Raw genomic sequence first — 24,378 nt, forward strand, 5'->3', positions numbered from 1 at the left:
ACAAGTTATAGTGATTATAAAAGGCAAAAATGTCTTGAAAACGGTTTTTCGAAAAAAAATACATGTAACCTAGTAGCCTATACTGGTTAGCTCTGTTGCTCAAAATTGTGAGTTTTTAACTTCTGCTTATTTCTCACATTTCTATATCGTAATATCTTTCACCAAAACCCCCCATAAAAACAGAGTATAAAATGCCATTGCAAGAATGCTAATAAATCTTTCCTGCTTGGATACCTTAAAAGCTGTAATAAGGTTAACCAAGCATGCTTGGGTCTAGCTTAACTTTACATGTAAAAATCTTCATGAAAGTTACAAATGGTCTTGACCATTTGTAAAAATCCATGAAAAAACTGACCTTTGTTCAAAGACTTTTTTGTACGTCGTAATTTGTCAAAAGTCTTCGTACAAACAAAACGATTTTTCACAAACAAAATATTCGTACAAAAAAATGTTCGTACGAATATTCGTAGGTTTTGTTCGTAGCGAATTGTGATTATGATGTGACAATACAAGTTACTCGCACGCAATAAAATGACACGACAGCAGTGTTAAAAATTCTACATGACTGCTGTCGTTGCACTGCTGTCGTGCCATTGATGGCATTTTCAACTTTTTGAGCTATGTAGAGTGCACTTTATCTTTCTAAATCTGTAGAAAAAATATGTACTGTTGTAATTATTTCAAAGTTTAAAATGCATTGCGGGCTGCACCAAAAGTCCTCGCGGTCGCATGTTTGAGATCCTTGAAGCAAACGATGATAGTTGACTTCGATTTGCCCGCCGTTTGGTCTCTTGCACAAAAACGTTGTTATCGCTGCAACTTAAACTGCCACGTACAGTCCGTCACAAATGATGCACAATGAAGACTATCATGTAGCGTGAACTGAGACTAGTAGGCTAGAGGGCATATGATGTGGAGCGACCTTTCGTGGCTGAAAACTAGCTCACCGTGCTGTTAAATGGACACAAAAGGATAAAAATCAAATTATAATTATCTAAAAATAAGCATGGTGTTAAGCGAAATCTGAAGAAATTAGAGATAAGTCACAGGAGCTAATCGAACTGCAAAAAAGAATTAAAATCAAGTTACTATACACAACACCTGTTACAGTTTTCAACTTTTAACTATATCTCAGGAGAGGAAATGACGCTATTCTAGTTGAAAATGCTACCAACTGTAGAAAGTAAAAAAAAAAACGTTATATATACTTATAAAATTCAATACCTTTAGTTTAGATTAAGACGGTGCTGTGAGTAATGGAATACTGAATGCTGCTGTATGCATTATTTGCGACGGACTGTACTTGGCAGTTTAAGTTGCAGTGATTACAACGCTTTTGTGCAAGAGACCATGGTCTCACTTCATGAAGTGCTCAAAACAACCGAGTAAAATGTCTATTTTGTTCACTCATGATTCATTTTACTAATGAACAATTCATCCACCAGTGTCTTGATGCAATGCTTCAATTAAGGCATGCGGTAATAAAGTTATGTCACATGGCAAATAGGTGAACAATGGTAATAACAAAAGAATTATTGCATTGCTTTAAAAGAAACCCACAAAATCACATCTTTAATTAAAAGCACCATCTGTGGTAATAAAAAAAAATAACATTTATAGAAAAAAGTGCCAGTTCAAAGAGCAGGAAAAAAATCAGGAGTGTTGTTTCACATGAGCTGGCTTTGCGGTTGGGATAAGCATAAGCACCCTAGAAAAAGTACTTCAGTTGAAAATAAATAGAGGGATACGCTGTTTCAAACACTCGATATTTCTCAATGATTAAACTTTTCATCCCGAAGCACTGCACTGAAAGAATCGCTAAAAATTCCTTATTTTGATGTTGGTTCACCGCACAATCAAGCTGAATAAACCGCAGGCTATTGGGCTGTGAATCAGTGTTATTTTAGCACATTTTTGTTAGCAAAACAAAACGTTTGTATTCTTTTACACCACTTTCTTTCAAAATCGTGTCAACGTTAAATGACGTAGATTCAATACAAAAATGTACGTTTTTTTTACTTCTTGTTAATTTTCCAACCAAGTAATGTTATGAATTTTATTAGAAAAAAAAGGTTGCAAAATTCTTGACAATTTTTTCAGCTTTCACCAGAAAGACGACTTTGCAGTATGGAGATTGAATAGCAAAGTTTTGTCATCAGAAAAATAGCATGATTTTTCGATCAAGAAAATGGGAAGACTTTTCTGTCACGTACAAACTTATGATTGTTGTCAATGTCTATGTTTACTCAAGTTTTGTTTCAACAAAGGTTTATGGAATCGCTTATACCAACTGCATTATACCAAATGAAAAGTTAGCAATGCCAAGAATATTTCGCTGCAAAGAAAGTCGTTGTACTGTCAAAACACGCCCTTTTAGCAACTACTGACGTCAAGGTTTCGAATAACAGTAAAAGCGCTAGGCTTAACTTAAATGAATATGTTAAACTTGATAACGTTGCTCGGCTTCGTATGCTTATGGTTTAACAAAATTAAAACAAGAAAGCAAAAAAATGCACAACAAAATCACACGGTTTCAGCAGCATGTCAGGTTGCGATGTAAGAATGTTCGTTTAATCCTTTTACAATACAATAAAAAAATTAGGTCCATTGCTTTACCTTAGTAACATGTGTGGATGTTGACGACTATTGACAACTCGTTACTAGGAAGTGGCAATAGAATCGTGCTCGACATATTGTCGACTACTTCAGAAGTCCATGCATTGTTTGCTATGTTAATATCACCTCACTATGCGTGGTATAGTCAAAAAAAATGTAATTCACAAAACTAAACAACATGTTTGTCTGGTATGATCAAATTTCTGTCGATATTTGCATTGGAGAACCATCGCCAGACGATATTCTACGTAGACTACGACTGTGATCGTTTCAGAATTGTAGAGACTTGTTTGTTTAGTCATTTTATTTTAGGGTTTCTCTGAAGTACACCATTGTCACGGCAACATGATAAACACTCACGTATACAAATGCTGCAAAATTAAAGTGGGTGAAGAACCAACAATAAATTATCGGCTAGAAATTCCAGGCACAGTATTAATAACCTCCTATTATGACTAATCATTATACACTACAAAACCTTTCTTCAAATATAAAAGATTGATGAGGTTTATGTGGAATGAAAGGACGATTCTAAAATTTGTCTCATTGTGTATCTGTTTGATACTTCTCAATAACTCTGATACTTTGTAAATTTAAATACTGTAATGATATTTTATTAACTAATTTAATGCTCAGTAACATTGAAAAAGCGTCAAAGTATTGTTTGGTAGGCCTATGTTCGCACAACTAAAAACGAAGAAAGTTACGTTCGCGGAGCAATACGATCGAAAGCTGTTGACAATGAGAAAGCCAATACCCTCACCAGTCCCAGATGGTACTTTCTAGTTAACATTTTAAAGAGCGGGAAAACCCAAATTAACTTTTTACGAGTTTTTTGTTTCAGCGTGATGTCACTGTGTACAACATGCGTTTTAGCAAAAAAAAAAATCCAAATTTTGTTGCCCTCGTCTCGCTAAGGCCGCTTTTGTTTGATACCCGTTTGCGAGGTCTCGTTGCGCATCAAGCTGTGATGCTGTACGCTGTGACGTCACAAGGTACATATAGTTGTGGCCATAATTTTAAGACCAGACTTGATTTATGACCATTTTTGCATTACTTCAAAATAATGCATCAGATATTGTTTCAGTTGCATCATCTTATATCTGATGCAGTTTGATCTAACAACGAAAACTACAAACGAATCATTAAAGATTAATTGAATCTTTGATTAAAGACAATTCAAGATCAACGTTTTGTTAAAATGAAAGCGGCACAACACAAGCACCAAGTCCACGCAGGAACATTACAGCGATTTTCTCAGTAGAGATTCCTCTTAAACCATCAAAACAACAAAACCGTTAGAAATCATCACTATCAAAGGTTGTGACAAAACTAACACACAAAACACATACCTTTTCGTAGAGCACACTGTGGTGTAACAATGGCATATGTATATTAAATACTTGGTAAATTGAAGACCAGTGGGCATAAATGAAACGAAATAAAGAATTGGTCATGGGGAAAATGTATGATAGTGATGCAATCACGTAAAATTCTTTTAACGTCAAAACAAAGAGAAAATAAATGTTGGGGAAAAGTGTAATTGATTCAAAGTTTGCAGTGAAGTGGCTAAGCAGATGTATGAGGGTTTCTCACGTATTTCACTGGTTTGACGCAAATTTTCTTGACGTAAAGTTTAAAGTTTCCTTTCTGCAGTCAATAACATTCACCTTTTTCAGGATATGATGTGTTATTGTATCTCGAGTTCTCGGGTGCGATGAAGTATTTTATGCTTATTTGTCATTTACCAATTCATATATGGTGCATTTGTAATCGTATCTCCCCACTACTAAAAGTAATGTAGATCTACAAACCAAGCATAAAAGACAAGATCTAGTATAGGAGTGGCTTTCAATCTTGTTTATACCGCGACCCATTTTAGCTATCCAATGAAACCAAACGACCTCCTTTAAAATGTTGTTATTTAGTCATTTATGTAGAGGATTTGTGTGGGCGCAATAACAAACAAATTTCCAAAACATAACAAAGTCATTATACCACTCGATTGAAAAAAGTCTTATTTATTGAGTTTTTAATAATATGCAGACAAAGGTAGCCTATGTGGGATGGCTAGTGTTGCATCTTGGTAACAAGTTGTCTATGAGTGGCAGTATTGCGACTAGAGCACATCTTAGATCTGGTACAACTATTAGTTTATTTCTGGCCTTGTTCCTTGTTCTCACGCTTGCAGCTCTTTCATATAGAAAGAATCGTCTGCATGAAGGCATCTTCTGTAGTTGCGTAATTTTTGAGAGTTATTCACTTGGGTTTGATCAACTTCCTTGAGAATGTTCACAAACTTTAATGTCTGTAACCAGATGCGTAGTTGTAACAAATGGCAAATAATATTTTGTTAAGGTAGAAAAAGTGCTTGGCAAACTGACAATGAAGAGATTAAAGGTTGTTGATAGTAAGCTACTCGATTTGGTATTGTTATCAAGCTGCACATCTTCGGCATCTTCAAGAAACTCGTTCATGGTGGGACACATTCATCCTATTGACACCTTTCTTTCCTAAAGTTAGAGTTTCTCTTTCGACTTTTGCGTGACAATGCCCACTGGCAATTTCGTTGCCAGGCAATATTATTTGATTGTAATGGTCATAATCCAACCAAAACAAGTTTGAATGGAAAAATGTGATTATTGTCAAGTGACCCTATTTTATCAAGTTGTTTAGTTGAAGACTGAAATACAGAAACCTAATAGTAATATAGAAACCATGTTATTTTACCAATTGTTTTTCATAATCAAAAGTGTTTGCGACCTTTATAAAAAAGGCAAACAACAAAACACTGAAAAGCACTGTGTTGCAGGATTGCATTAAAATCATGTTCACATTCCAAGGATATCGTGAAATGGGTAGATCAATAGAAATTCAACAGCGTAAGTTTTGTAAAACTACATTTGTGTGAAAAATGATTTCTTAATAGTCTTAATTAATTAATAGCTTACTAGTCATTGTCACAATCAATAGGTATAGCCCACACGGTAGGCTACATAATGTGTTTTAACCAAGCGTACTGTTTTAATTCTTACAAAATGTTATTATCGATTACTGTCCGATAGTGACCTTTGATTGCGAAATCCTTATTATGTAATGTACTTCTAGAAGAATTTGCATACATGCAAGACTAGAAGGTTCTCCGACTAGATCGAGAAATTTGTCAAGTAGTGGGTTGTTATGACGTCACAAAGATATTGACAGGTAGTAGAACTTAACCAGAACAATGAGTTCTTATGAGGTAACATTATCGTACCTTCTCGAAGTTACTGAGCCAAACATACCGGATACTGTATAATTAGTGGCGTAATTTGTGAAATGGATTATTGACATCATTATTCCTCATAAGCAAGAAGAAGAAGACATCATTATTGAGATTGAGAATTGAAGTTGAGAATATTGTAAACGAGTAGATGAGAGTTGGTGCTAGTGGAAGTTGTGATCGGGATTAGAGTTGAAAAGCTGTGAGTGAAATACGTTGAAGTCGATGAGAAGAAGAGTTAAAAAGGTGCTAAAATCTATTGCTATTCACAGTTCTTTTGATTATTTGTTGGAAGTGCTGAGCCATTTGTTGAAGTCCTTCAAGCTTTCATGTATGATCTCACAAGTAGAACTACGGTATTCGACCATTTATTTGACTGTTTTACGTTGATATCCCAATAAACTACGTCATTAATCTTTCCCAAGTCTCTTTCCTGGTAAGAGATAGAAAGAACTGTGACAGTCATGGTACCTCTACTGTATATCAAATTTAATAAGCTTTTCAACCTGGACATATTTACTTTTATGATGAGTAAGGTTATATATGGTCAGTTGGTCACACTATTGTTATAATATGCAGCAGTTCAAAGAGTGGAGTAATACAAAATATTTGATTACCTTTTATTATCGTGCAATAAAAAATTTCAACTGATACATAATTCAACAAAACAACTTAACGTTGCAACAAACTTCTGTTGCCACGTAGAAGAATGATAAATCCCGGTAAATAAAAATCAAACAACCTTTAGCTTTCGAGAAATTATAGTCAGCATTAACCAAAACGACATACTGTAGCAAAATTAGCACACCATATTAGTAACAAACAAAATTTCACAGCACTCACTGGAAAATGCCCGAAGTGTTTATGAGCGGGATGCGTTACCCCTTGATTGCGACGACCTCTTCTCCTATGAGTTTTGTGATGATGATGGTGGTGACTCTGTTGCTGCTGCTGTTGCTCTTTGATCTCTTCCCTGAAAGTATCGAAGTAAGGATGATCCAAAAGCTCCTCGCAAGTCATTCTAGCGCTCGGATCCATCTGAAGACACGCCTAGAAGAAAGTTCTAAAGTCATATAATTGTGTGAAATAAGTTAGTGGTAATATCACTATTAGTTTTTTTTTATTATTATACTCGAAAGCTGCTAATCTATCGCTCTACAATAGTCCTTCTTTTTCTCTTCTTTTTATTTGGTTTATTAAAATCTTATTCAACTTTTTATTGAACAATTCAAAATAATTCAATCCATTTCATATTATTCTGAATATTTTTACTACAAAGACAGATAAACACATTCTTACACGCATCGTCTCAAACATTGCAATAAATTGAAAATTACTCTTGTTGAAAGATCCGCAAATTTGCTATCAGTGATGTCACACCAACATAAACTATTTTTAATTTTACAAAAGTCTGACCGAAAAGCATTTTTTAGTACTACAGCAAACCATTTCTACAAGGTGATCAAACCAAGTGTAGACAAATATTTCTTGAAATAGCAGTGCATCCAAACAGGGAAAAATTTACACATACAAAGAAAAATACAAAGAAAAGTATATAATTAAACAAAATGTACTCTTATTTTTAACATATCCTCCCTTTGCCTTCACCAAACGCCTTAGTCTGTTGTGCACTTGACGGCATGAGGCACGTATGGGGTTTGATGATATTTTTTCCTTACAAGTGGGCAATTTTGTCTTCGGGGCTCTAACGCTTGAATGATTTGAAAGAACAGGCTTCACTCTCCAAGATATTCAATATTCAGAAGTCCATTGGATTTAAATCAGGACAGGATGGAAGTCATGGTCATAGTTCTTTTGGCCAAAACCCTGCCATATTCTTCTTACAAAAGTCCTGGACAAGATTCGTTGTGTGGGAAGTAGCCCCGTCTTGTTGAAGAGTTACTCCTGAAGTCTTCTCTAAATGTTGCATTGATCTAGGAAATCAATTTCTCCTTCAACATTTTCAAATAAACATGTTGATTAACTTTTACTCCCTCTTCAACTTTTACTCCTTCTTTTACTCCCTTGTTTCAGAAAGAAATCAAGAAATTGAAAAATATGTTTCGTTTAAATGGATATCCTTCTCACTTTTTCAATAAAATCTTAAACACGTTCATGGCTGATGAAATAAAAGACACGCCTGAAGAAGTAGATTTTAGTTATTTTATTAGTATACCATTTTTAGGAAAAGATTCAACAAGCTTTGCAAAAAACCTAGCTAAACTAATAAAAAAGAAATTTTCATGTGACATTCATCCTGTGTATAAAACATTTAAAGTGCATCAATATTTTCAACTGAAGTCGCCTACCCCCTTCGCTCTTTCTTCGAATGTTGTGTATAAATTTAGTTGTTTGCGTGACGCAAACCAGACATACATTGGTATGTCAACCAGACATTTGTTGACAAGAGCCGGGGAGCACTTAAACCCAAACTTAACAACCAAAAGTGCAATTAAAGAGCACATCGCCTCTTGTGAAACGTGCACTGACAATGTCTCAATCGAACAATTTAAAATCATCTCTCGAGGCAGATCTGAATTTCAGACTAAGATCATGGAAGCCTTAAGGATCAAATGTAATAATTCGTCTTTCAACCGGGAGTTATTCGCTTGTGGCTCATCGTTCCTCTTGTGTGTGTTCTAATTGTTTGTCAAATGCCTGTAGTTTACACCTCATGTGATCTGTTTTCCATCGTATAATTTATTTGTAATCCTTCTTGTGTCACTCGTTCAGTTGTGCTTTTCAGTCTGGAGTGTCGTTATCATCATCATCATCATCATCAACCAGTTTTGATTATACAGGCCATGAATTAATCCTCATGTCGAGGGTGTGGCCAGTCTGTCTGTCGAGAACGAAGTCTTCCCCTCCAAACCTCGCGATTTATTGGGTTGGCTGAGTCCATTTTCAGGGCTACAAGGTCACGTTTTACAAGTTCTTCCCAAGTGAGTTTTGGTCTACCTTGACCCCGCTTTGCTGCGATGTTGACACATCTGACCTGTGAGATCCAGCTTGAGCTGCGCTCAACGTGCCCAAGCCATCTCAGTCTGCCTAATTGGAGGACTTCACTGATGTCTTTTATTTTGAGCTTTGATAGAAGAGTCTCAAACTGGGTGTTGTCTTCAGGCTTGTCTAGGCAGGTCCATCTTACCATCGCTCTGTCATTACGTTGTAGGCGCTTAAAGGTGCTTGCTAAAGTAGCCCACGTTTCAGAGCCATAGAGCATGACACTCCTCACACAACTGGAGTAAACTTGACCTCTGGTTGCAGCAGGAAGTTGCTTGCTTGTGAGGATAGGGAGTTCTCTAAACTTTTTCCAGGCTGACTTGCACCGCGTTATAGCTGCATGCTCACAGCCCCCTCCAGAAGACATGGTATCACCAAGGTAGCAAAAGTCAGCTACCACGTCAAGTGTGCCACCTTCAACCTCAACCTCGCTTACCGGCCTGCCATCTATTGATCTTGCTGTGCCTTGACAGCGTGGGCATGAGTAGTGTGGGTCTGGTTTGAGTGACCCTTTAATTCCACTACACTTTTTGTGGACCCAGTGGGAGCAATTGGTACAGAAGATAGAGTTTCTACCGGTTCCGCTTAGGCATACCGAGCAAGGGTGCTTTCCTGATCTTCTTAGGGAGTTCTGGTTGATGCCAGAGATCATTATTTTGGTCTTACCCATATTCACTCTTAGGCCTTTTGCTTCCATTCCCTTCTTCCAGGCGGCGATTCGATCAACTAGTGACTCTAATGAGGTGTCGATAATGGCAAGAGTAAAGTATACAAGTTAGTATACAGTTACAGTTATAGTGCAAAGTAAAATTTACCTTACGATTTTCATTTTATGTATATTGCAGATATGTAATTCCTGATGAGGACACACGTACGTGTCGAAACGTTAGTGTTTATTTTTAATTATGTTATATTTGTGTAATGTGTATGTAATACATCATGTTAAACCTGCTGAAGTTACTTTGGTTTATTTCTCTATGGTTCAACAAAGCAAACTCTCTACCAAAGCTTTATAAATCTTGAGTTGTGAACATATGGTAAGCTACAATTCACGTTTGCTGTGATTTACTGAAGAAAGTAATTTGAATACCGACAATACTGCTTATTGAAGCAATAATTGATTTTGATAAGAGAAGTCAAATAAATGCGTATAAATAAATATATAATCTAGTCGATGTTGGGATTAAAACAACTTAATAAAAGAAAAGTTTATATACAGTCGGCTCCGCTTAATTCGGACACCGGACAACCGCTTTATTTGGCCAAAATGCTCGGGAATGGAACAAAAGTAAAATCTGCACATAAAAAACTTCCATTAATTCGGACAATTCTCCGCTTAATTCGGACACAGGACACAATTACTGTACTATTTCAACCCTATATGTGTATGTTACACAGTAATACATTTGTTGAATCGCTTGGTATCGAAATACTGTAAATACAACTAACCAGAAGGTATAATTCTTGTGCGTTTTATGCAATCAATGCCAATTACTGCAGTATAGCGCAGCTGCAATTCATTTATTATGCAACAGAACGGTATTTTTAATGTGCTGTCTGCCTTTACGCATACCATGAAACAAACAATTGATTTTCCGCTTACCAGTAATTCGGACAAAGCCGTTTCTCTGCTTAACTCGGCCAAAAGTGAGCAGAACCAAAGTGTCCAAATTAAGCAGAGTCGACTGTATAAGTTAATTTGCAAGAGTTCTATTTTGGTAGATTTGGATCACCCTTACACGACCCATAGTTTGGGAACCACTGCTGTAGAGGAATGGCTCGCAGTCGTGATTTTTAACTTTCAGAAATGAAACGAATTCTTCAGAAAGAATCCTGACCTTGAACTCTTAACTTCAACACTTACTCGCTCCTTTTTCACATGACCATCAGGGCTCTGTGGATAGAGTCATTTCCAAAGAGATTTTGCTGAGGAAGCAATTTTTGGCTTCCAAGTTTTGTGTCAAACTTGGTCATCGTACTAGTCCAAGCAGCTTGAAGACTTTGAATGATTGAATCAGTTCCACAGTTTCCTATTTTGCACACGTTTCTCTAATTCCTCTTACAGATTTATATCGATCTCTGTTCCCAAGTTTTTCAGCTTCTTCAAGATGAATACGGTATGACCATTTTTTTTCAGCCAGACAAAGGTCAGCATTCTCTTTGCAAAATATTCGACTGTCATCTGGCGTGGCCTACTGCACATTTTCGACACTTTAAAGTCGTATTGAAAAATTGGTTTAATGTGATTCTGCATTGCGGAGTCAGCAGGAGACAATGTTGTACAGGGTGACCCAAAAAGATTCGTACCCATGTTTTATTCGATTTTTTCACATTTGGAACACATCTTGAGAAAGCCATAAATTGACTAAAAATTGACAGAAAAAGCTAAAACTCTGGTCAATGGTCTTCCATAAACTGAATAATGTGTGGTTATAATTTGAAATAAATAGCTTTTCAATTAAAGTCACAATTGAAATTTTCATGGGTACGAATCTTTTTGGGTCACCCTGTATGATGCAAAGCTAAATGCGAGAATTGAGGAAAAACAGAGGGTAAACAGTACGAATAGCATAGCATACAGCTTAACTGAACCATTTAAACTTTTTAGATACAATTATTTTCACATTCTGCCTGAAAACCCGGGCTTCTTGATTTTAAAACCCGGCTCGGTAAACCTGGGTTCGAAACACTCTTTGCAACACCAAAAAAATAAATTGAGAACTACCACAATACCCCCAACCGAAACTCATGTTGTTGCACATGCGGTCATAACTAAGGCACAACAAGTAATGTCTCCAAAAGAAACAAATCATGAATTGATATTCTACAAATACCTAGTCATTGTCAATACCTAGTGATTGTGTATTCCACTCAAACAACTATATTGTGTTGAAGAGCTTATGGCATGTGTATTGTGTATTAGTGATCAACTGATCATACATTAGTTTTTCAACTTTAAGATTGAATAAACAACCCGCTGGTGTGATCATACCTTCATAAAACTCAATGCTTGAGGGTTGACATTGGCATGTCTTAACTCCAGCGGTTCCTATTGAAAACAAACAAATAATGCAATAAGTAGTAAAATTTATTTGTCGCCGCAAATAAGGCATAGTAGACTATTCTATGAAAAGCAAACACAACTATAATTATCATAAAAATAGAACAAATTGAGATGCACATATAACAGTGCTCCGCAACCTTTATTTACTCACGGCACACTTAAAAATTCTTTAAAACTGTGTGGCACAATTCGGCCGACACATTTTCAAAATGTAAAAAAAAACTTTGTATAATTTATTTTAATGAGATATTTACGCTTGTTTCAATGACTAAAGAGCACAGTCGCTATATGTTCGGCTCAATATGTGAAAGAACAGCTTAAAGTTCACCATCAATTTCTTGCAGGATCTTTTATCGTTTTTGATCAATACCAAAGTAGAAAAACTTTGTTCACACAAATAAGTGGTGCAAACTGGAGCAGAATTTTAATAGCAGCCTGCTTCTTCAGTAGAAATCCAAAACTCATCAAATGGAACATCGCTGAAGTTTAATCTTAAAATTCTGTCATTTCGTAGTTCAAGAAAGTTTTTTCTAACAAGCAAAGTCAAGTCTTGCGTTGATATTTCAGCATTAGCCTCAAAAGGATTTCGGATCCAATCGTATTGTTCCGTGTTAATTGTGAAAAAATAATGGTCATATTTCTCATGTAACAAAGTTAAATGATCTTTGGCCAAATCAAACACTACTTCTTTATTAGGCTACTATTTAGGTTGCTTCTGGGAAACATTTTCAGTGATCCCCTTCTTAACTCGTTTTTCGGAGTATATACTATTTTCTCTTTAAACACTCTTGTCAGTAGGCTGCATGTCAGTATGTTTTCACCTTTAACTTGCATTTTGATATTGAGTTTATTCAAGTGTTCAAATATGTCGGCCATGCATGCACGTTTGGCAACCCAATGATTATTATCTTCAAGATGTTTATACAAATCATGGTTGTTTTGATTTAATGAGAATTGATCTATTTCATGCCGTAGCTCAAAGAGTCTTGCAAGATCTTTTCCCCAAGAAAGTCAATGCACAGAAGTGTAAAATAGCAGTGATTGATGTTCTGATCCTATTTCTTCGCATAGCAATCAAAAAATTCTTGAATTCAAAGCTCTTGCTTTGATAAAGTTAACAATTTGGATACAGTCGTTCATTGTTTCTGTCATCGTCGTAGGCAAATTTTTGATCATCAAGGCTTCCCTGTGTAAGCACTGAGCAGCAATGCGTAAGTTGAATGGCTGGATTTTGACGTTTTACCCATGCAGCAGAACCTTTTCCTTCGCCCACCATTGCTGAAGCACCATCTGTGCAAACGTTGATGCAGTTATTCCAATGGATACCATGGGTTATGAAAAACTCGTTGGACACTCTAAAAATTTCCTGGCCAGTCATTCGTTCTTTGCAAAATAAATAGCTACTTGTTTGTTATGGAGTTGCCATTGACAAAACAGTTATAGGCAAATAATTGTTAGTAAGCAATAGTTCGTAAAGCAATTGTTCGTAAGCAATTGTTCATAAACAATTGTTCGTAAACTGTTTTTCGTGAAATGAAATCCGTAAAACAATTCTTCGTAAAGCATTTCTTCGTATACTGTATACACATCAAATTTTAACTGCATGCACGAAAAAATGCTTTAGGAAGAATTGTTTTACGAAGAATTAATTTTACTAACAATTGTTTTACGAACAATTGCTTACGAACAATTGCTTTATGAACAATTGCTTACAAACAATTTGTCGGACACCGACAAAACGTACTACACTTAACAGCTGTGCTTTAATTATTACGAATTTTTTTATTAAACACTGCTGACAATTCGAAATGACCTAGCCTGGCTTCTAAAAACACACTAACCACGTTAACAAGCCTTTTTTAAAACTAGGGCAGCTTTCCCATTGCGAAAACTTCAATTGTGAGGCAAAAACATCATAAACGCACTGTGGGAGGTCTTCTAGAGTTTGAGTTGTCTTGCAGTGGTAAAGCACAAATTTTTAAAACATTAAAACTCCTTTCTTTTTAAAAAGTGTGTTCTGATGATAGTTATCCCGCGGCACACCTAACATCGCCTCGCCGCACAGTGGTGTGCCGCGGCACACCAGTTGCGGAGTACTGACATATTACAGCGTCACAGCAATGGGAGGCTGTGAAGTAATCTATCAAGGTTTTTAAGTTAAGCAGCAACCCTCCAACACAATAAAAATATAATTGAACAATGTAAGGTTTGGGATAAGATTAGAAATTCATAAAATATAGAAGTCACGAATATGATAAGTAATTCATTAATCGGAAGTGATTTAGAAGTGACACAGCATTCGATTTTTCTCAAGGTTTACTGTACTTCGAAGACTCGGTACATTATCGGCTTGAATGATGAGAGAAGATTCACATGCAAATAATTTAGGAACAAAAGAAGTCACGCGCTAACCAATTGACAGGGCGAGATAGGCTATATCGCATCGCCCCAATAGCTCAGTTGGTTAGCGCGTGACTTCTGGAACGAAGAAGCATCAAGATCAAGCGGAGCTGGTTCTGCTCTCGGGGTGTGCAGTTGAGCAATGCAAGTTAAGGACTGCTCCCTATTTAACGGCAGCAAATGGATGGAATAACTCCCCAGCAACAATCGGAAACTTCACTGTATCAATCTCGGTGACCGGGCCTGCGTCAGCGATTCAAAGCCTTTACAAGTATACGAAACTGCCAGGAGTAAGCTCTGCAAGAAGCCTTCCCAATCCGAGTATAAAGATTCAATGAATCAATCGAATCAATGAATACATCATGTATGTACACAGTAAAAAAGAAGCGATCTCAGAGTGGATCCTTGAAGAGTATCCACTAGGGTTATAACATTTTGTATCTTTTTCGATACTAAACATTTCCTGCATCATCAATGAAAAATCTTTTGTATAAAAGTAATCAAAAAGGAACTTAATTATTCTCTAAGTTCATTAGGGTGGTCCAAAAAAAACTTTTTTTGTAAATGTTAATGTCTCACCCTAAAATATTGTTACCATTGATGAGAAAATGATATATGTGAATTTTCATAAAGATTGGTTGATATTTAGGGGTTGCTACCGGGGTTCAAAGTTTTGTCGTTTGCCCCCATTTTAACGTTTTAAGAGGATGTGATACAGATATGATATGATACGGTACAGTAAAAAATATGGTACAGTGCCATGGCATATTGCAAGAAAAATACAGTTTAATAATTACTCTATATAGTCTGTTTATAAACTCATGCACGTCTGTATTACGAATTATACTAACTGGTCTACATATATATACAAAATGTGCGACTTTCTATACTTGTGTTTAAAGTTCAGAGACTAAATTTGACAATCAATAACAGCTTTAGAAGACAGTAAATAAACTACATGTACAAATGTACATGATGTAAACTAATATACATAGTACATACATAGTTATTACCCTCTAAACCAGGGGTTCTCAACCGTGGCCTTCGGCCCCCCAAGGGGACCACAGAGCGTTCTCAGGGGAGCCACGATAAAAAGCTTCATTAATAAATTATAACATGTATTGATGAATTATAACAGAATTGTGACACAAAAAACACTCATGTAGGTGTTAGTATCGTAAAGCTAGCCAAAAGCATGTTTTTTCATCATATGTTCTATCTCACTGCATGTTGCATCATCTTTTGTGATTGTAACGTAACAATTAAGGATACGCTTGATTTACTAGCGTAGTCTATTACGAAAAAGAAAGCATTAAATCATTTAATCATTCGTTAACTGTTTTTATTGATTTCGTTTCATTGTTCTTTAAACAAATACATCTTTATTTTGCTCAAGGGGGCCATGGTCTTTTAGAGCCACAGTCTGGGGGGCCATGACTCAGAAAAGGTTGAGAACCACTGTCTAAACCCTTGACAGCCTGTTTCACCCTAAAAGGGTAATCATCAGAAAGTCCTCCTTTTAGGTTAAAACAGGCTGTCAAGGGTTTAGAGCAGTGGTTCCCAACCTTTTTGACCTTGCGGCACCCTATCGAAGAGATAAATAGTTTGCGGCATCCTGGCAAAACTGGGTCAATTTTATGAGATTTCTGTATTTCAAGTAACTGTATGAAATAGCACAGAATGAGTTGTACAGTATAGCGCGCATAAATAAATGTATTTATTCAAAATTTAGTGTGAAATTTGGGCTTGACTTCTTGCACAAGTCCCTTAATATCTCGAGGCACATTCGACAAAGCCACCCACATTTCTTCCTCGACTATAAGCAGTCGTTCTCGTTTTTTTAGTTTTAATGTTCGTTTGTACGGAAAATCCACTAATTTGGAGACCCAATTGTAATCGCAAAGCAATTCACAAAATATATTCATATAAGTATAAAGCAGTGCTCCGCAACCGGTGTGCCGCGGGATAACTATCATCAGAACATACTTTTTGAAAAGAAAGGAGTTTTTATGTTTTAAAAATTCTCGCTTTACCACTGCAAGACAACTCAAACTCTAGCTAGACTTCCCACAGTGCATTTATGATTTTTTTGCCTCACATTGAAGTTTTCGCAATGGGAAGGCTGCCCTAGTTTTAAAAAAGGCTGGTTAACGTGGTAGTGCGTTTTTAGAAGTCAGGCTAGGTCATTTTGAATTGTCAGTTAGCAGTGTTTAATGAAAAATTTCGTAATATTGAAAGCACAGCTATTAAGTGTAGTAGCCAACGTTTTGTCAATGGCGAGTCCATAACAAACGAGTAGCCTAATTATTTTGCAAAGAACTTCCAGCCAGGAACGAACGACTGGCCAGGAAATTTTTAGAGTGACCAACGAGTTTTTCATAACCCATGGTATCCATTGGAATAACTGCATCAACGTTTGCACAGATGGTGCTTCAGCAATGGTGGGCGAAGGAAGAAGTTTAGCTGCATGGGTAAAACGTCAAAATCCAGCCATTCAACTTATGTATTGCTGCTTACACAGGGAAGCCTTGATGATCAAACATTTTACAAGGGAGCTGACAGAAACAATGAATGACTGTATCCAAATTGTTAACTTTATTAAAGCAAGAAACAAGCGCAAATATCTCATTAAAAAGATGATAGTTATTTTTTACATTTTGAAAATGTGTCGGCCGAATTGTGCCGCAAAATTTTAAAGAGTTTTTAAGTGTGCCGTGAGTAAATAAAGGTTGCGGAGCACTGGTATAAAGAATAAATCAATTATAACTTAGCCTTTTCTCGATTAGCTATGTAGGCTATCGTGTTTGTATGCGCAGGTATGGTATCCCCCATGCAAAAGTTTCTATTTTATAGTGGTTCGCAAACAATCGTGCAATTTTATAATCGTGCTGGGTCACACAATCCGATAATCCATCACTGCAATTTGACTTTGTGCGCCGTGAAACGCAAAATAAAATCATGAAACCTGGCAATAATGATGCGTTTCAAACGTTTTTATGGAAAAAACAGCAACGATTCAAAATCTCTTTCACGCTGTTATTCCTGGGCGAGAAAACAAAGGCTTATTGTGGATTAGAGTTAAAATAAATAAATAAATTCCACACTTAACGGGTTAAAGTTAAAATATCTCGCGGCACCCTTGAGCATTGCAATTGGCACCCCGGTTGGGACATTGCCGAGCGTGGAGTGGCGTTGATCACGGAATACAACACATTACACACATGTGACGAAGAACAAAAACAGTATCTTTTGCGTGTCGTCGCCGATCACCGTCAGCGATATCCAGACTGCAGTAGAAAGACCCTCGCGCAATAATTCCTGTATGTAGTTTATTTGTTGTATTCTAAAGCTGTTAATGAATGTCCAATTTAGTCTCTGAATTTTAAACACAAGTATACAAAGTCGCAGCGGTGACGCGCTCGCTTTCCAATTATGCAATCCTGGTTTGACTCCCGGCTTATACTGGTTGTTGACAAACACCGCCCACGCCCACCTCTACCCAGGGTATAATATATTGGGTGGGCGTAGTTGCTGAAGTAAAGGCGGCCGAGAGAAAGGAACTGGCCACCCTACTCTCGTTAGTGCCGAAGGCTTAGTATAATGAGAACCTCATCCCTCGATGCTTGTATTCAAGTATGGGACTCACCTTTACCTTATACAAAGTCGCACATTTCGTACATGTACACCAGTTAGTATAATTCGTAATACAGACACATGAGTTTATAAACAGACCATAGAGTAATTATTAAACTGTATTTTTATTGCAATATACAATGGCACTGTACCGTATTTTTTACTGTACCGTATCATATCATATCCTCTCGAAACGTTAAAATGGGGGCAAACGACAAAACTTTGAACCCCGGTAGCAACCCCTAAATATCAACCAATCTTTATGAAAATTCACATATATCATTTTCTCATCAATGGTAACAATATTTTAGGGTGAGACATTAACATTTACAAAAAAAGTTTTTTTTGGACCACCCTAAAGTTCATAAAAGGTTACTCCCATATTAGAATTTCAATCGTCATGTATTCGCAGTGCTACAGTTAGGGTAATCGTTGGCCTGTAAGCATGGGCAAAGTTACATCAAAGTTAAACATTATATGATATTTGTTGCGTCACAAACAATACAGAATGCATAGCTTTTCCTAACATTCTACACTCTACAGCTAATTCTACGGGCTAGAGCAGTGTTACCGGTTTGCCATTTCACATGCTGGGAAATTACCTGAATTAACTAGGCTCAGGGATTCATAGTACAGGGATCGCCAACTCGGCTCGATATCTGACAAGCGGAGTGTAAAAGTGTTGCCAGATATTTTTTAAATTTTTAGAAAAACTAATTTTTTGGCATTTTTAAAGAGTAGTGATTGCCCAAAGCTTGTCCATTTAAAAATAACCTGAAGTTTAAAGTTGCACAAGATTGAGAAAGTAGTTTGTAGTTGTGTTACTTTGCAATAAGATATGCACAAAATTTAAATAAAACTTTGAAAGAGAGGTTAAATTTGTAAAAAATATGATAGTTTGATAAGTGAATAATAAAGTTGCTTTAGATTAGTTTTAAAACAGTTATTTACGGGCAAGTTTTAGGCGACTACTACTTTAAAAATGCCAAAAATTTAAAAATATCTGGCAACACTTTTACACTCCGCTTGTCAGATATACAGCCGAGTTGGCAATCCCTATACTATGAATCCCTGACTAGGCTATTTTTCCTTAATGTTTGTTTCAGAAAAATTACCTTAAATTATGTGGTAACGGATGCGAAACATAGACATTAAACAAAACAGATGAAAAAAGGATTGACGCTCTTGAATTATGGTGTTGCAAAAGGATGCTGCATGTTTCTTAGATAGAAAAAGCACCAAGTAGTCCTAAACATATTTTGGACCAAATGAAACCGAACATACCCTTACAGGTTAGAATCATCAAGCAGAAATTTTCATATTTTGGCCACGTAATTAGCAGAACATCACTCGGAAAAGACATCATGGTTGGTTTGGTCAGTGGAAGAAAAAGAAAGGGCCGTCCCAAAATGAGATGGCTCGATACAGTGATAAATGACAGTGGTTTGTGCATGGAGGGTAGGAATATGTGAGAGAATGACGGCAGTTCGGCTAGTCACGCCAGTACAGCTATGCTGATGATCTGGCAGAGGAAGGCACATGTGGTACTGGTCTTCTTCTTTCATTGTCGTACTTGATTCCAAACGTTGCCTGCCTCTTGTACGAAAAGTTTCCAAGATTCTCGGTCTTTTGCTGTGTGTATTAGGTGTATGTTGGTGTTGGTTTAGGTAGGTTACTGTTTTTCTGCTTTGTGTGGTTGGGGAACACGTGTTAGAGGAAGCAATTACAGATGACATGGCCCGAATCGCAGACTATCTGATGTTGTAGAGGTTGAAATAGAGCCTGGCTAAGACTACTGGCACACCTTTTTGCCTCTGCAACATGAAATTCACATGGCAACTTTCAGCTTTCTCAACGGAAAACCACTCCAACACAACCAATGTCCCCCTACTTAGGAGTGAAGCTCGATTAATAATCAACTTACAAACACCATGCTGGAGCCCGTCATGCTAAGCTATGAGCAGTTGAGCACGCAAGAACTTGCTGAGATGCTTAGATGGAACATCCTGGGGTGTTAGTTCCTCCACACTCCGCACAAGCAAGCATTGTGTTTCGCTAACCATACCGGTGTAGCCTCCACACTAGCCATCAAGACTTTTCCCAAAAACATGTGTTTAAAAACAAGAGACATGACTTCTCGAGACCGAACCACTTTTTTCTTCGAGGCAAGGCTGAGACACGACATAAAATTAGCTAAAATTATAGTCGAGACGAGACTCAAACAAACAGAGACCGAGACGTCAAGACTTTGGACAAGATTTTACTCTACCTACACTTTAAGATTGACACCTTGTTATGCTAACATGTAGGGAAGTAGGTGTATGTTTTGTTACTGTGGTGCTCGATGTTCATTTTAATAAAGAAGTATACTTTTTTAATATGTCTCTAAAAGTACGGAACAGTGAAAATCAGGAATTTTTCAGTTAAAAAATAATATCTTTCCTGTTTAGGCAACTTGTTATTTGATGTGGTTTATACGCCATAAGTAGTTGAATATTATATGAAGCAAAACTGCATCTGCAAAGTTAACAAAGTCATAAGCCTAAAGAAGCCTATCATTAAACTATTATTTTACTATCTATCTGTTCATCAGTGTGAAGGCTCCTGTTGTGTAGGATAGGCTACGGTATTGGGCACGTCTTTAGAGAGCTTGCTCATTGCAATTCATATTAAACAACATAGATAGCATATTGTTGATGGAAGCCGCCACGGTTAGGCCTGATGATGCCATCGCTGCAGAAGACACACTCAACTGGCGCTGACGCAACAGGCATAGACAGAACACGAAAAACAAGCTTTTGCAAACACGAAAATTTCTTGCCAGAAGTGCGGCGTGTTTTCGGCTATTTGTGAAGTACAATGTCATTGTTTTCTTGTTGTTTCCTTTTCCATCAGCCTCGTATGATTTATGTCGAGTGTGCTTAGCCAGAAACCGTGTGGTTTTATAGGGAATGCGTACTTCATCATCTCCATTTGAAAACCGATGCTACAATGTCAATGTTGTTACTTTTTACTCGACTTCCGACGTTGCTAAGCTCAGCTTCTGCAATAATTAGAACTGTAAAGAGATAACAAAAAGTATTGTACTAAAAAATGGATCTGAACTCATTGAGTGCGATTATGTCAGTCTTATAAGACTCCAACATCCCAAACAGCAATATTCGTCCTTCTTACATTGTTTAAACATCTGTAAACGTTAAATTAGTGTAAACAGGAAAAGCTTTGCTCTCTGGAATGTTTGCGACCAACTGATAATAGGATTAGTGGCAAATCGCAAAAGAACGTATAGTATATCACTTTAATTTTCCTTGGCTTGTTTTCATTCTAACATTAAAAAATAACTCATCATCATCATCATTAAGTTCCTTCCTCTCGTCGAGGGTTGGAGGCAATGAGACGCCAAGTTTCTCTGTTGTAAGATTTTTCTACTGCAGTTTTGTAGTTAAGTCCTGACCAGTCTTCAATATCATTAGTCCAAATTCTTGGTGGTCTGCCCCTATTTCGTTTGCCGTTCATTTTTCCTTCTAGTAGTTGTCTTTGAATAGAATTATTGCGAATCATGTGGCCAAAATATTTCAATTTTCTTGATTTTATGGTTTGTAGAACTTCCATGTTGGTTTGTATTCTGGACGGTACATCTTTGTTTGTGATTTTATCCTTCCATGAAATTTTAAGCATTCTTCTATAAATCCACATTTCAAATGCCTCAAGTCGTTTAACCATCTGTGATGACAGTGTCCATATTTCTGCATTGTATAGTAGTGTAGTCCATATATAGCATTTCGCAATTCGTTTTCGAGTGTTGATGTTAATTTTGTGTGTTGTTAATGTCTTTTTCATTTTTACGATGTTGTTTCTTGCTATTTCTATTCATCTCAATATTTCCGTATCGCATCTGCCATTTTCAGTTATTGTGTGTCCCAGATAGGTAAAGCTTTTGACTTGCTCGACCAGCATTCCGTCAATAGTAATATTTAAACTTGGTACATTTTCTTTTCTTGTAATAATCATCGTTTTCGTCTTGTTTGTGTTGATTTTCATGTTATATTCCTTTCCAATATTGTTCCCTTTTCTATTATTGTTGTTAGAGCTTCTGCTGATTCCGCCAATAAATCAGTATCGTCTGCATATGATTAGGATATGTTCATGCCTCCTATGCTGATACCCTCCATTCCATCAATCTGTCTGAAAATCATTTCAGTATACAGGTTGAATAGACATGGAGATAGTATACATCTCTGGCGAACTCCACGTTTTATGTCCATTGCACCAGATAAACCATTTTCCATCTGAATAAACGCCTTTTGCGTCCAATATAGATTAGCTATCAGTCGCAAATCTTTTCCATTTAAACCTATATCAGCCAAACATTGCATCAATTTTTCGTGTTTAACTCGGTCAAAGGCCTTTTCATAGTCTATAAAGCAAGTATAAACATCTTTATTGATTTGGTTGTAACGTTCACATATAGTTCTCATATTGAAAATTCCTTCTCCTGTTCCCTTTCCAGGCATAAAACCACTTTGAGTTTCATCAACTTCATTTTCGATGATTTTTCTATTTCTTCTGAGAACAACTCTCAGCAAAATTTTTAGTATATGACTCATCAGACTAAGGGTTCTAAATTCTGTACACTGTGTGGCTTTTGGCTTCTTCGACAGTTTGACAAGAATGGATTCATTCATTTCTAGTGGTATGTGGTTATTCATGTAGATGTTATTACATAAGTTATAAATATGTTTTAGTCCTTCACAATCCAGAGCTCTTATCATTTCCGTTGTTATTTGATCTTTACCAGGAGCTTTATGGTTTTTCAGTTCATTTATGGCTTCATCAAATTCAGATTCTAGTATTGGTTCACCTTCTTCATTATTAATAGCAGGAATATTTCCTCTCTCATCTCCGTACAAGTCGCTAATATACTCTTCCCATCTTCGCGTCGCCAGATCTCGGTCGAAAATCATTTTTCCGTCTTTATCCTTGATGCAATTGTTTTGTGTTGCTTTTGATTTTTTATTACCAGTCATTTTTTTAACTTTTTGAAGCATATCTCGTGACTTGTGCGTAGCTTCTAATTGTTCTATAGTTTCACACTGTTCATCCCATCATATTTGTTTTGTTGTTTGGCACTTATGATTTATTTCTTTATGTAGCTTAAAATACTGGATGTTATTGTCTTTGTTTCTTTTTCTTTCTATCATCAAGTCTAGAATCTCTTGATTCATCCATGGTTGCTTAGAGGCTTTTTTCTTTTGTTTTAAAACTTTTTTGCTTGCATCATTCAAGTTCTTCTGTATTTCATGCCATTGGTTTTCAATCATGTTCTCAGTGTCACCTTCTTGTGGTCCAGATTCGTTGTTCAATAGGGCAAATTTGTTGTTCACCAAAAGATTGTACTGTCGTTTCGTTTCTTCAATTGTAAGTTGATTCATATCTAACTGTTCCAAAATGGGGTTTCGTTTCATTTTTTTCAGCTTTATTTGCACCTTTACAACAACTGGATTATGATCAGAGTTTATATCAGCTCCAGGATACGTTTTGGCTTGTTTTATTGAGTTCTTGAATCTTTGATTTATCATAATAAAGTCAATTTGGTTACGATATTGATCTCCAGGGCTATGCCATGTGTATAGTCGTCTAGGTGGTTGTTGAAATAAAGTGTTTGCTATTACCAGCTCATTGAGCTTGCAAAATTCCAATAGTCGTCTTCCTCGTGAGTTCATTTCTCCCAAACCATAATGTCCTGTTATTGGAAATTCATATTGGTTTCCAACTTTTGCATTCCAGTCTCCCATTATGAACGTAATTTCATTCCTTTTGGTGTATAATAAAACATTGTTTATATTGTCATAGAATTTTTCTATTTCTTCATCTGTGTGATCTTGTGTTGGTGCATATACCTGTATAACATTTATGTTGAAAGGGGTTCCTTGCAGTTTCATCATTATAATTCTGTTGGACATTGGCCAATATCCCATCATTGCAGATGCCACGCTTTTCTTCATTAGAATTCCCATTCCATGCATATGTTTACATCCGCCTGAATAGATCATTATGCAACCATCATCTGCTATTTTACCATTATCTTTCCACCGTGTTTCACTAACTCCCATAACGTCAAAAATAACTAATGAGTAAAAATCCGAACATGTAATTTTTAAACGATCTAGTTTCAAATATGATTGCACATTACCGTAGATCTCGAAGACCCGTCATTGCCATTCCTAGGTACGAAGAAACAACAATAAAACATTACACTTTACGATTCAAACTAAATTAATATAGTATTACAGTGGCAGCATTATGTTTTAACAATTTCAACCTACCACCGTAGCTAAATTTCTTTTTAGGGAGGCTAAAGCAACTGTTGGGAAGGCAAATATTTTGACGATTGAAATAA

At 36.5% G+C, this 24,378-nt stretch overlaps 1 protein-coding gene across 1 annotated transcript in view; it reads right to left on the reverse strand.

Moving 5' to 3' along the window:
* The window catches only part of LOC145774636 (cyclin-dependent kinase-like 1), a 66,275-nt gene that overhangs the window by 8,543 nt on the left and 33,354 nt on the right, over window positions 1-24,378 (reverse strand). Inside the window, exons 7-8 of the mRNA XM_082585926.1 lie at window positions 11,874-11,930; window positions 6,722-6,928 (exon numbers count right to left, since the gene is read on the reverse strand). Coding sequence (XP_082442052.1) covers window positions 6,722-6,928; window positions 11,874-11,930 — 264 coding nt within the window. The remainder of the gene's footprint in view (window positions 1-6,721; window positions 6,929-11,873; window positions 11,931-24,378) is intronic.

Source organism: Aplidium turbinatum, chromosome 7, assembly GCF_918807975.1.
Source record: "Aplidium turbinatum chromosome 7, kaAplTurb1.1, whole genome shotgun sequence".
Taxonomy (NCBI): domain Eukaryota; kingdom Metazoa; phylum Chordata; class Ascidiacea; order Aplousobranchia; family Polyclinidae; genus Aplidium; species Aplidium turbinatum.